Source organism: Lissotriton vulgaris, chromosome 3_2 (assembly GCF_964263255.1).
Source record: "Lissotriton vulgaris chromosome 3_2, aLisVul1.2, whole genome shotgun sequence".
Lineage (NCBI taxonomy): Eukaryota > Metazoa > Chordata > Amphibia > Caudata > Salamandridae > Lissotriton > Lissotriton vulgaris.
Window position 1 is genome coordinate 64912909 of NC_141690.1, and position 12322 is coordinate 64925230.

The 12322-nt window shown below is 42.4% G+C and overlaps 1 protein-coding gene across 2 annotated transcripts in view; it reads right to left on the reverse strand.

Annotated features, from left to right (window-relative positions):
• Positions 1 to 12322, reverse strand: part of LOC147725336 (sodium-dependent phosphate transport protein 2B-like) — a 70794-nt gene that overhangs the window by 7447 nt on the left and 51025 nt on the right. For both annotated transcript variants that reach the window (XM_086964009.1, XM_086964008.1), the window contains exons 8-10: positions 10581 to 10676; positions 2942 to 3059; positions 967 to 1134 (exon numbers count right to left, since the gene is read on the reverse strand). In XM_086964009.1, coding sequence (XP_086820135.1) covers positions 967 to 1134; positions 2942 to 3059; positions 10581 to 10676 — 382 coding nt within the window. The remainder of the gene's footprint in view (positions 1 to 966; positions 1135 to 2941; positions 3060 to 10580; positions 10677 to 12322) is intronic.

A 12322-nucleotide genomic window follows, 5' to 3' on the forward strand; every position in this document is an offset into this window, starting at 1 on the left:
TGAGTACCATCTTGACTGCAGGCTACTACCCTTCCAGGATCATTAACCAAGCATAGAAGAAAGTGAGAAATAATCACTGTGAATCTGTCTTGGAAACAAAAATGTAGGAACCTGTCGACAACCTCACCTGTGTGACAGCCTTTACCCCCTCTTCCAAGTTAAAAAAATCCTGAAGAAACACTGGCTGTTCTTGAAACAGGCACCTTAGACGTTGCTCGCCCCTTCTTTGCGTACAAAGGCGCACAAACAATCTAAGAGGTCTCCTTGTGCACACACGCCCAACTCCCCCCAAGGAATCCCAGCGGACATTGTGAGGACTACCACCTAAAACAGGTCATTATCCGTGTGGGGTTTGCTCTATATGTGCTTTCACGCAAACAATGAAGACCCTTGATCTGGGGGAAACCCGCCCATGGTAACAAAGGAGCCACACAAATTTCAATATAAGGAATTGTATCTACCTTATCACCTGCCCCTGCACACTTGGCTATGTAGGGATGACCACCAGAACGTTTAAAATCAGGATTACTGATCATCGGAGCAACATCCATTGCAAAAGGGCTACTACTAAAATGTCATCTACATTTTTAGATTTCAACCACACAGCAGGCACTATCAAGTGGACAAATCCTGAGGCCAATGATAGATGGCATGCTGAATCACTGTTCAACAGAGAACAACAATGAGTCTTTTGTCTCATGACACACAACCACGGTCTTAATGATGGCCCTGGACCAAGTGCACTAGGTAATCACCGATGTATCACAGGGTAACATCTGTTCATCTCAGACTTTTGTTTTCCATAACTCACTTGGATGAGTCTGGATACCCTGAGTACATCCCTTTACAATGCAAACGTCCTCCCAACCTGCATATAATTGTGCCTTATGATACAGCAAGTGTTTCAAACAAATACACTGTATGTAGTTCTAGTGCTGATGCTGTTCATTAATGCTCCGGCATTACCTGTGTTGAGCACCTTTTTAATGACAACGGCCACTTGTCCTTTCAGCATGGAGTTCAGCAGCTTGACGATGAGAATGAGGCAGGTGCAGAGAATTAATAAGGACAGCGCCAACAGGATGAGCCCGACTGCCAGATCTGGGAGGTTACTGCTGGCGAATATGTGTGGACCTGCAGAAAAAGGAGATAAAAAAACACTGATGCTGATCCAATATTGTGTCCTTTACTGTGTTTGCCAGCAGAAGAAATGGCCCAATTAGGGTTACGGCATGGTCATCTTCAGTTATCTATAAACAGCCATGGTGTGTTCATAAACATACAAAACAGCACTAAAGACACATTGGCGTTTCCTATTGATTTTCTTCAATGCCTTCCCAGGGAGAAGCAGGGAGGGGCATCAAACATGATAAGAGTGCAGAATCAGTACTGTTGAATCATGGAGCAGTCCATGGTGCTCAAACTGGTCAATGGTTCTACCCATTAAGTCATCCACAATGTTTTGTACTGTGTGTCCTTTTGTCCCTCCGTGTCCTCATTACCCACCACACTGTCCATTAGGGCATTGGTTGGTACTGTCCTGGCTGAAGTCGGAATCTATAGGAAAAGCTAGACAGAAGCACCTACTGTGAGTTGGTGCTCCAGCCTTGGCCAATTAGGGTGTTACATTGAAGACAAAGGAAACGACTCAGCTCCACGCCAGGAGCCATTTAGCTGCACCGTGCTGCATCATTTTCAAAGAACAGGGATGTGTGTATTAACAAGAATATGATGCATTCCTATGCTTCCCCTGTGATGGCGCAAAATTGGCTGCCATTCACCAGTGCAGGCGCTCCTGCCTCATTTTGTGAGGGTGACTGCGCTGCGTGTATGATTGTTTTTGTGCAAGAAGGGACACCTTTCTGCAAAAAAACTACCATTAATGGCATTTTCCTCTTTCTACATAGAAAGAGGAAAAAATAAAAGTATTTCTCCTCATTGCACCATTCCCTCGCCTCCCCTGAGGAGGTGTAGGATTGTGACGCAATCCTTGCTATACAAAATGTTGTAAGTCTGGGAATGCGCTAAGTTCTATGGATGTTGCATGGGAACACCCACAGCAACACCCAATAAACTCCCCTTTCATGCAGAGTAATGTGTGAAAGGGGCCCATAATTACAAGGCCATGAAAAGTCATGCAGGGTGACTTTACGTGCCCTTGTAAATATGGGCAAGCCCATAACGCCTCCGGTGCATCAAAAAAAACTGGTGACGCACCCGCAGAGCAATGGGCTTGTAAATAAGCCCCATAAAGCACCCTTATAGGAGAACACACTAACTATATGTCACTCTATGTGTCACCTACAATCAGCCCGATTCGCAACAACTTCTTTTCCCCTGCTTGAAATATGACAGCGTCAAAGGCATTTCCACATCTGCATGGGGCTCACTGTGCTAGTCCTATTACAGAATGGGTACGCACGCGCCTGCAGACTCTTCCTGATATCAACGTGCACCGAGGATGCAAAAAGTGGGTGCAAACAACAGTTGCACAAACAGGCACCACAAGCAATGTGATACTGAGGTCACTGCTGTGAATAATGATGTATGGAAACATTTAAACACAGCATGCAAACCAAGGCATGTTCTGTTCTGCAGGGTCAGTTCATACTTTCATCCTTCCATCGTCCCTAAGCAGGATAATAGTACCACCTGTTGTTTTTATCTCCTCGAAAAAGTCCAGCCAGCAAGTTAGTTAAAAAGGCTGGGCTGGGGGATAGGGAGTTCTAGGGACTTGAACAAAATGTCAACATTTGAAAAAGTATAGTCACCTCTACATTCTGTCACAGTCTTGGCTGGCGCTTCACTATCTTTCTACGTTAGTAATTACTTTGTGGCTATCACACCGTTGTTTTGAGTAAGCACTAGTTGTGAAGATCATTCTTTTCTTTTGCAGCTATGTAAAAGCGCAGTATTACTTATTCTCCCTTTGAACACGTACATCTTTCCACATTAATGGTCTCGGTTACGTTTTTCTCAATCCATGTTGTGTTTCCTTCGATCCAACAATTTCCCGAATCACATGTTTCGTTGCCTTGTAGGGTGACATTCTTCAGAACCTGTAAGAGATAATGAAACAATGGGGTTTGCAACAGTGTAAGGAGCAGATTGATTTTCGGAATTAGAGGTGATAACAAGTATCCGATTGGAAGCACACAGTGACAAATATAGATTTATTTTGCCCCCCCCGCACACCACTCACATTGAAAAAACATAATATATATTTTATTATTGCACGATTTTTGCCTTACCTATTATGAGAAATTAGGACCTGTTTGCAGTGTCCCCCCAATTTTTGCCTGCATTTTGACTAGTGGGGCCCAGATTCACAAAGGTTTAGTATTGGGTTAGCATTACTTTTGTAACACTAACCCGATGCCAAACCTATCTAGGGATTAACAAACCAACACTAATTGGTATTTGTGTTGGTTTGTATAGAAAAGTAACGCAAAGCAGCGCAAAAGGCTGCTTTGCATTACTTTGCGTCAAGAGTGCATTACATGGGTGGTACATGGGTGGTCGCATGCAACCACCCAGGATTTTTAACGCTAAACTCTATCTATTAACATTAGTAGACAGGGTTTAGCTGCAAAAATGAGTGCCGCTGTAAAGCAGGTATCAGAAGGAGAAATGTTTTCGGCCTTTGCATGCGTACTGCACTGTGCAGCACACATAAAAAGTCGAAAAGCTTTAAAGTGTGTCTAGGCATAGTATTTTGTACAGGAAGAGTATCCTTCCTGTGCAAACCCTATGCTACACCCAGGCACGCACCCTAGCCCTATGGTGCTAAGGTGTGGGCCTAGTGCATGGCAGCTGAAATCAGGGTCTGCGCTAGGGAGAGGGGAGGAGAGTGACATATCTCTGGGAATATGGCACTCACCTGCCGTCTCACTGTAACATAACACAGTTCAACCTCTTTGTGGGCTATGCTGTGTTTGTGACATTTTTCAGAATCAGTGCCTATGTGCTGGTTTACTAACTCTGACTGTGTCCTGGGCTCTGCTAACCAGACTCATGGCCTGTGCTCTGATCAGTTAGGTATAATTTCAATTGGTACTGCTAACCTACCTATAAATCCTTTAAATTGAAATTATATGCAAATTTGACTTTGGATTTAAAGGTACTTCCAAAGTATTAAACTACCTTATTTGTACATATTTGTCACCCCTACTAAGGTCTACTCTAAGTGCCCCCAGGGTAGGATACCATGTAAAAGTAAGCAGAGACATGTTAAAAGATGTTTTATATGCCCTGGTGAGGGAAAAACTACCAATTTTGTTTGTGCTCATTGTAGCATTTAAGCTCCATAAGCTAACATGGGAATACTTTAATAAAGTATAACTATTGACAGAAGTGGGCTAAAAGAATATTTCAAGGACTTAGAAGATTGGTAATGATAAATCCGACAACTTGCCACTGTCGGATTTATCATATCTAGTACAGAATACAGGTTATACAACTTTCTTTTCTGTGAGCCAAAATTCAGCCTTCTCGCAGCCTCTTCTAATTGGTCAGTATTGCCAGGCTGAGCCAAACTGCTTTTGATGAGGTGATAAGTGGCCTGCGTAGATACGGAGGTTATTTGGTGGGGGGGGGGAGATCTGCAGCTGCGGAAAACAGGCCAGGAATGGGGCTGGGTAGGCAAACTGATCTTCAACGAGAGCACAATAGTAAGACTGTAAGCCAGGCCTACCCCCTCTTCCTTTACCCCCAAGCCAGATGGGAGCCCCAGAAACAACATTTGCAGGTGGTCTGGAAGTGGAGTATTAGGTGAAATAAACCAAATCAGTAGGTTGGCTTAGCCTGATCTTGACCCGAAGGAGAAAGTGTCCCACATCTTGAATTTCCAAGTACAGTGCTTTTCGGGACAAGAATATGCCACACTTTGGAGGAAGCTGTCATACTTTTGGGAGGTACCCTGAGCCCCATTTTTCAGGGATGCCTCCCTGCTTTTCGCCCAAGACTGCAATCTGAATGACTGCACCTGCTGTACACTAGGGAACTACATCATTAACAACATTGCCTTGGCTCTAAAAGAGAAGGGGTAGACTTTCTGAAAGCAACAGGTTAAAAGAGCTCCACTTGCATCATCTCCAGCAAGGAGTACCCAGCTGACCACCTTCAGCTAGATTTTAAAGGATTTGGCCAGGTGCATTTTGGAAACTGTAGTCCCAACTTCTGAGGAGCAACTCAGAGACTCTGGAACCTTAGACTTGAGTAGTGGACACTTTGAACCCCCAACAGAAACTTCAGCAAGAAGTTCTGGAAGTTTGGATCAACTTTTGGAAAAAGCACCAAAAAATGACCGACACGATGTCGAGAGTCAAGCCAACTACATCAAACCACGAACCGGCCTGGATTTCAGGTTCATCCTGCTGAAAGCTCAGGAGCTCAAGACTTCCAGGAGTTGACTGGAGGCTCCGGGTAAACTAAGCCGACGAAGCCACTGCGATTCTGGCCTACTGGAGAGGCCCCTCGACTTTCAGAGAAAGTCCTCCAGAAAAGTTTCTAAGTGTGAAGGTAACATTTTGACCATGGACACTCCTGCTTAGCATATTCAACCAGGATTCCATCGCGGTCAGTCTCAAACTTTGACTTAGTCTCAGTCAAGCGATATCAGATGTCCCAATTTGTTACTATCAATTTTTATGCACTAGAAAGTGTTTATTGCTAAAAAAAATCATATCTCCAGTGCCCTACATTGGATTTCTGTGATTTTGGCATCCTTTTAAAGATAAAAATATGCCCTATTTTTATAAATTGGTGTTGGGTTTTTATTGTGTGTTGTGTCTTACTTCATTATTGTATTTGTGTTTTTAAATGCTTTGAACACCTGCCTACTGAACTAAGCCTGCCTTCTCATTGCCAGCTACCAAAGGTTGAGCGAGGGAATAATTTATTGAGATCTTGTCTGGAATTTATATTGCATTTGTGGCCTAATGATCCACCTTCCAACATCCATTAATAATGATGAAAACAAAATGACTTAGCAATTGTTCTTGAGCTTTCCACAACAGTGGGGGGTTGATGCTTTTTACAGTATTCATGGCTATGTGTTCTTTTCAGCATTTATATAAGTTCTTCTAACGTTTGTGGATTTTGTACATCCCATGTGGGTGATTGGTTGTGTTTAATTGTACAGTATATGTTTAGTAGATAAAAAAAATTATAATGATTTATGTTGGTTAATGTCAAAATGAAGTGAGTTGGAATTATTATACAGTATAAAGTACCCTTTACAATGCGTTATATGGATATTGCAAGTCACTGAGGATTTACATGACCTTATAGCGAAACAAGGTAGAAGGCTGAGTTATTTTTTAAGGTCATGGACCTCTGAAGTGTCTGGTAATGTCCTTGTAATGTATGGCAGGAGGTTCTTTATTCCTTACAGTGTGTGGTCACACCATACCCCTTACCACAAACTATTTCTATCCAAGGTGTGGTGCTCTGTGATATGAAAGAGATGGGATGTTTGTAAACATGAAAAGTGAAATTTGAATTTTTGTGCAAACTTAAACACACCAAAATGCAGTTAGATATTTGATGCAAAAAATATTAAAATCTGTTTAGTACAAGTCATATTGTTTTAAAAAATGTTGCATCTCAGAATGTGCAGAACATGTAGAGAGATTCTGTGTTTCCTACAAAACATAAACATGTAATTATAAATATCTCCATTGTGACTATGACTGTTCATCCAGAAAAACAGACCTGTATAAGGAAAAGCCAACTTTGATTTTATATGTTTTAAATTGCAGCTTTAATTATCTGCCTTTCAACTCAGATGACTAGGGGTGCCACAAGTTGCAAGGAAATTAGAGGCGAGCTTTTAAAGAAGGAATTGCAAGCTCGCATGCATCATATAGTGATTAAATGTACTATGTATTTATTTTGGTTTGCAAGCACTCCCAATCATACTTTGGAACTGGGGGCCCGATTCACAGAATGAACTTAAGACTCAATCCTAAATTTACTGCTATTTTGGTATTCACAGAATGCACCTACTACTTTTGGCATTCACAGAATGAACTTACTACTTTTGGCATTCACAGAAGTTAGGATTTTGTCTTAAGTTTGTCTTAAGACAAACTTAAGACAGACTTAAGACAGACTTAAGACGAAATCCTAACTTCTGTGAATACCAAAAGTAGTAAGTTCATTCTGTGAATGCCAAAAGTAGTAAGTGCATTCTGTGAATACCAAAATAGAAGTAAGTTTAGGATTGAGTCTTAAGTTCATTCTGTGAATCGGGCCCTGTGTAACAGTACTGCAGGATATTCGTGCTATAACCATTAAAATCAAAAAGCAAGAAGGAAACAGGAAAGAAAAGATATTAGGGCGCTATAAATGGAGAAAGAAACATAGGAAACTGATGGTAACACACCATGAAGTGAGTCCACTTTAATCTAAATTAAGATGCAACAGATTGGGGGGTTCTTAGATAGGCAGAGAGATTCATAGTCAGTTGCATCCCGTATGAAAGAATGATATAGGATTAGGAGGCCCTGAATTTCGGGGTTTCCACATGAAAATGTTTTTGGGCCCTTAGGCCTCTTTGACCAACAGAGATGATAAGCAGACCGGTCATATGGGGTGTTTTCTTTACAAGGATGATTTTTAATGTGAGCCAGAAGATTTTAAATGAATGTGTTTCTTATCTGGAAGGATAGTTTACTAATATTCTAGTCACTTGCAATTGCCCGGGATAGCAATCCAACCTATTTTTTTTGCCCACTATGCAACCTCACATTACATGATTCAATAGGACAGTCAAGCCAGGAACCCTCTGAACCTGAACACAAGCAACCCAAGACCAGTTTTGGTGTAATTGGAAATCTACAGTCAGTACGGGAGAGTTGGTATCAAATTCCCTCTTAGCAAACAGTCTTCACTCCATGGCCCTTAGCAGGATAAGGGATTTTGGCATACACCTTGGCATTGACGCTAAGACTTTCTCACAAGAGGGTCCCCTCAGCCATGTATCTAAACCCATACAGCGAGTAGAAGATGCTGAACAAATGATAACAATAACATGTTAAACCCTGAAAACTTTAGTTATTAAAGTATGTGTTGATAAGATGTTGTAGAACTAAAGTATCATAACTATAGACACGTGAAAAATTGTAACCCTTTCATGGGGCTACAACATCTAAGGCTGAAAGGAAAAGGGACAAATTATTAAGAAATTGTCCTTGTTGCTGAGCCTGCAGATCATCTCCAGCAGATATTCGCTTTATCTCATTTGAGTCATCACTCTTCACAGCCTTCTTTCTCAGAATATGTAAGCTGGCAGATTGAGATGTTAACGGCTTCACTATGACTGAGTGAACCTCCGCCAAGGGTCAATAAAAGAGGAGTGATTAGATATATTTACAGCCCAGATCCCTCAATGACGATCTGATTTCCTCCGAGGTTGATAGGTTCGTGGAGAAGCTGGGGAGGAACAAAGGTTGTGCCTTCATTCAGAGACGCATGTGGTGATACCAGTGATTAGTCGTGCCACGCAGAAGCAGGAAAGCAGAAGTTAAGGGTACTATAACCTGGTTTATAACTGTGCCAATAAACCTTGCTGCCGATAGGGAGAGGGTGATGTGTAACTCGCTCATTAGACTTCCCCTTCAGTTCTTAGAATCAAGTTGGACTCCATTTCAACAACAATTCCTTGCTGCTATGCTGAAATATCTTCTTTTTACAATAAATAACTACTCCAGTCAAATATGTTTTGAGCTACTATCTAATCGAGCTGGGTTAGTTAAATATACACAGGTTGAACTGATTTGCACAATGATACACACGTACATTGCACTCTTAGAGTACAATTTTGCCTAAATTGCAAATAAAATTGCTTTGACATTTAAGGACGTGAAACAAAATGATGTTTGCACTGGCAGACCACTGCGAAGCATTTTTTTTCAATATTCAGTCATTAAAATATGGGTTGCAAACCAGTGCAAAATGTGCCCGACACTAGTGGATTTTAAGTAAAATGATTGAACAAACGAATTAGCTGGAATTCTCAGCTTAGTACCAGTGGGAGGATTCTGTGAGTTAAATGCTCACTGTTGACATTTGTAGCCAGGTTTCATGCTATTTGCATTTTTTTGTGGAGTAGTAAATTCAGTGCTTGTCACTTGTATGCACCTCATTACATATGGTGCTCAAAATTGCATCCATGTCTACTTGTTCCAGTTTAAAATCTTACAAGAGTTGTACTTTGGCACATAATTTCGTATTTCAAATAGACAAAAAACGTTGGGAGGATTCTTTGCAAATGTTCTAACCACTTGCAAGTGCCCAGGTTAGCAATCCAACCTATTGTTCTTTTGCTCACTATGCAACCTCACATTGCATCTAGGCACATGCCTCGGTCCTCTTCCAACAGGACTGTCAAGCCAGCAGCACAAGACTAGTTGAGACCTAAGTGGGCCTCTTCAGTCGGGTGCAGCTAATGTGCAGCTTTGGTCCTGTGCCACATTTGGGCATGCTATTGGCTAATTAGGGTGTTACTTTAAACACAAAAGGTACCCACAGGGTGTCCTCGGAGAACACACTAACTATATTCAACTCTATATGTCACATACAATCAGCGCGACTCCCAACATCTCTTTTCCCCTGCGCCTGCTCTGCCATATGACAGAGTCAAAGGCGTCCCCTCATCTGCATGGGGCTCGCTGTGCTGGCCGTATTACAGAATGGGGTACTCAAGCGTCTGCAGCCCCTTCTGTAATATCAAAGCGAGTGGATGGTGCAAAAGGTGGGTGCAAACAGCAGTTGCGGGCATGCGCACTGTATGTAATGAGATGCTGAGGCCGCTGCTGTAATTTAGGCAGTGTGGAAATAGTTAAACACAACATAAAAACCAGCGCCTGTTCTGATCTGCAGGGCCAGTTTATACTTTCATCCTTCCATGGTCACTAAGCTGGATAATAATGCCACCTGTTGTTTCTAGCTCCTAGAAATGGCAAAAACTGTGATAGTGAGTGCTATGTAGCAAACAGGTTACTCTCCTTCATTCAAATGCTCAAACAGCAGGGTGTTGATCAAAAGCTTAATAGTAGAGAAATGAAATGATGTTCATGTTCACTGCCTGTGCTGAGTCAATAGAGCAGAACTACTAGGAACACCATTGTTCGTCACTGAGAACTACGCAACTCCGGGCCACGGTGACCCGGTTCACAACATTTGCAGGCATTTGGCTTTAATTCACAGCCCACAAAACACACGGTGAGGACTTCTTCTCGGCCTCCCATGATGCCCCGGGCCCTTTCCTAATTTGTATTAGTCTGTTAACCAATACTAGGCTAAAAGTGATACTTACATGACTCAGAGTGCTTTTAATAAATGGAAATCGAAATGCATAGTTAATTTCCAGGTATCTCAAAAACGCTTTCAAATTTGACAGCACAATCTCTGCACAGTTGATAGATGGCTCCGGTAAAATGTTGATATCATCAAATCATACACAGCAAAACAAGTATCTTCTTCAGAAAAAAGCCTTTATTTCTACAATGATAACGTGTGCAGTCATCTGAATGTTTCAACGCACCACACGCCAGGCACGATGAATCATCACTTACCGTGAACTTGTCAACGACACACCACTGCTTCACAAGGCTCTTATTTTTCACTGATTCATCCCCAGTTGCAATTCCATTGATCACACTTTTGTCCAACTAGCGAAAAAGAAAGAAAAAATCAATAACAAGACCACACGCACATCCGCACCATGAGTAACCAGTTTCTGGCATTAAAATACATGGGCCCTTATTCATGAGAGCCTAAACTGGTGTTGCGTCACTTTTTTTTGGTGACACTACAGCGGTGTAAAAATATGCGCCACACTGCGCCCTATTTTCAAAGTGATGCATCTAGGCAGATGCGGCACGTTGTAAAGCCCTGTGCTACATTATACCTGCATCAGGTATAATGTATGCAGGGTGGGCATTCCCCTGTAAAAAAGCCGTGTAGAAGTGGCACAGTGAAATTTATGAGATTTCCACACGCCACTTCTATGACTTAACTGCATCACAATCCTACGCCTGCTTCAAACAGGCGGTAGGAGTGACGCAGGCCTTTTGCATGGGACTCTCCCCATGTGTAACGACACATTACTGGAGTCGTGACAGTTTACCGACACACACCAGCAATGCATCATACTGCGCCACCAGATACGTCAGACGGTCAATCCTTGTGACATGGAGCGCCCTAGTGTAACTGCGGAGCATCCATAGTGTTGCAAGGACGGTGCCAAGGAAAGTGTTGCATCGCTGTTCTTCCCCAACGATGCAACACTTTTCATAAATGAGACCCATAGAGCCTTATTTATAACACTTTGGCGTGGGGCAGTGAAGCCAGGCACCTTGCTGCGCTGCCCTAAGCCAAAGTGAAAGGCTTGGAATGCACCATATTTAAGCATTCCTGTCCTTTCTGCCTGCTCTTGCACGGTTTTGGCAGCCTAGCGCCAACATAGGCACCCTTATAAAGTGGTTCATGGGTGCCTCGGTGGCAGGCAGGATTGTTTATGTGCAGGAATGGGTACCTTCCTTCACAAAAACAACCCTACGAGGCGTTTTCCTCTTTCTGTGTATACCGCAGAATGCAGCACACATAGAAAGAGGAGAAATTAACATATTTCTCCTCGTTACACCACACCTCAAGCGGCGTATGGATCTGACACTTTCCCAGGCTTACATCAATTTGTAAATCTCAGGTACTGTCAAATTCCTGGGTGTTATGTGGGCAAGCACACTCCAACGCATGGAATGCCTCCCGGTTGCAGAGTAAGGCGATGCTGCGATTTGAGCTGCATCGCCTTTCTCGTGATTTATGAGGCCACGTAAAGCCACACTAGGTGGATTTGCATGGCTTCATAAATCTCATATACCACATTATGTGGTGTATAAGTGATGCAGGGCCCTCAAGAATAAGCCCCATAGTAAGTTTAAAAATTTCTTCAGAAGTTAGATTGAGTGATATATTGATCCTACCAAGAATAGTTATGTACTATTACCTCTAAGGCTGGGTAGATCAAGGTCTCCCAGTTATCTGTCTGCCATGTTATTGAAGGGCAGAGTCAGCAAAGCATTTATGATAAGAAGTAGCAGTACCGAAAAGCACTTTTTTATGTGCACTGATGCCTTTGTGAATCGCCCCCAAAACATCAATCTAGCTATCAATAAAAGTGCAAAAAGGGCACCAGGTTTTCACTTTGTACCCTAAATATTCCCCAGTTTTCGGCCAATCCATAAACCTATGTATTTGGCCCTAAAAAGCACTACAGGAGTATTACTTTACATACTCCAAGATAAATATGCCCTTA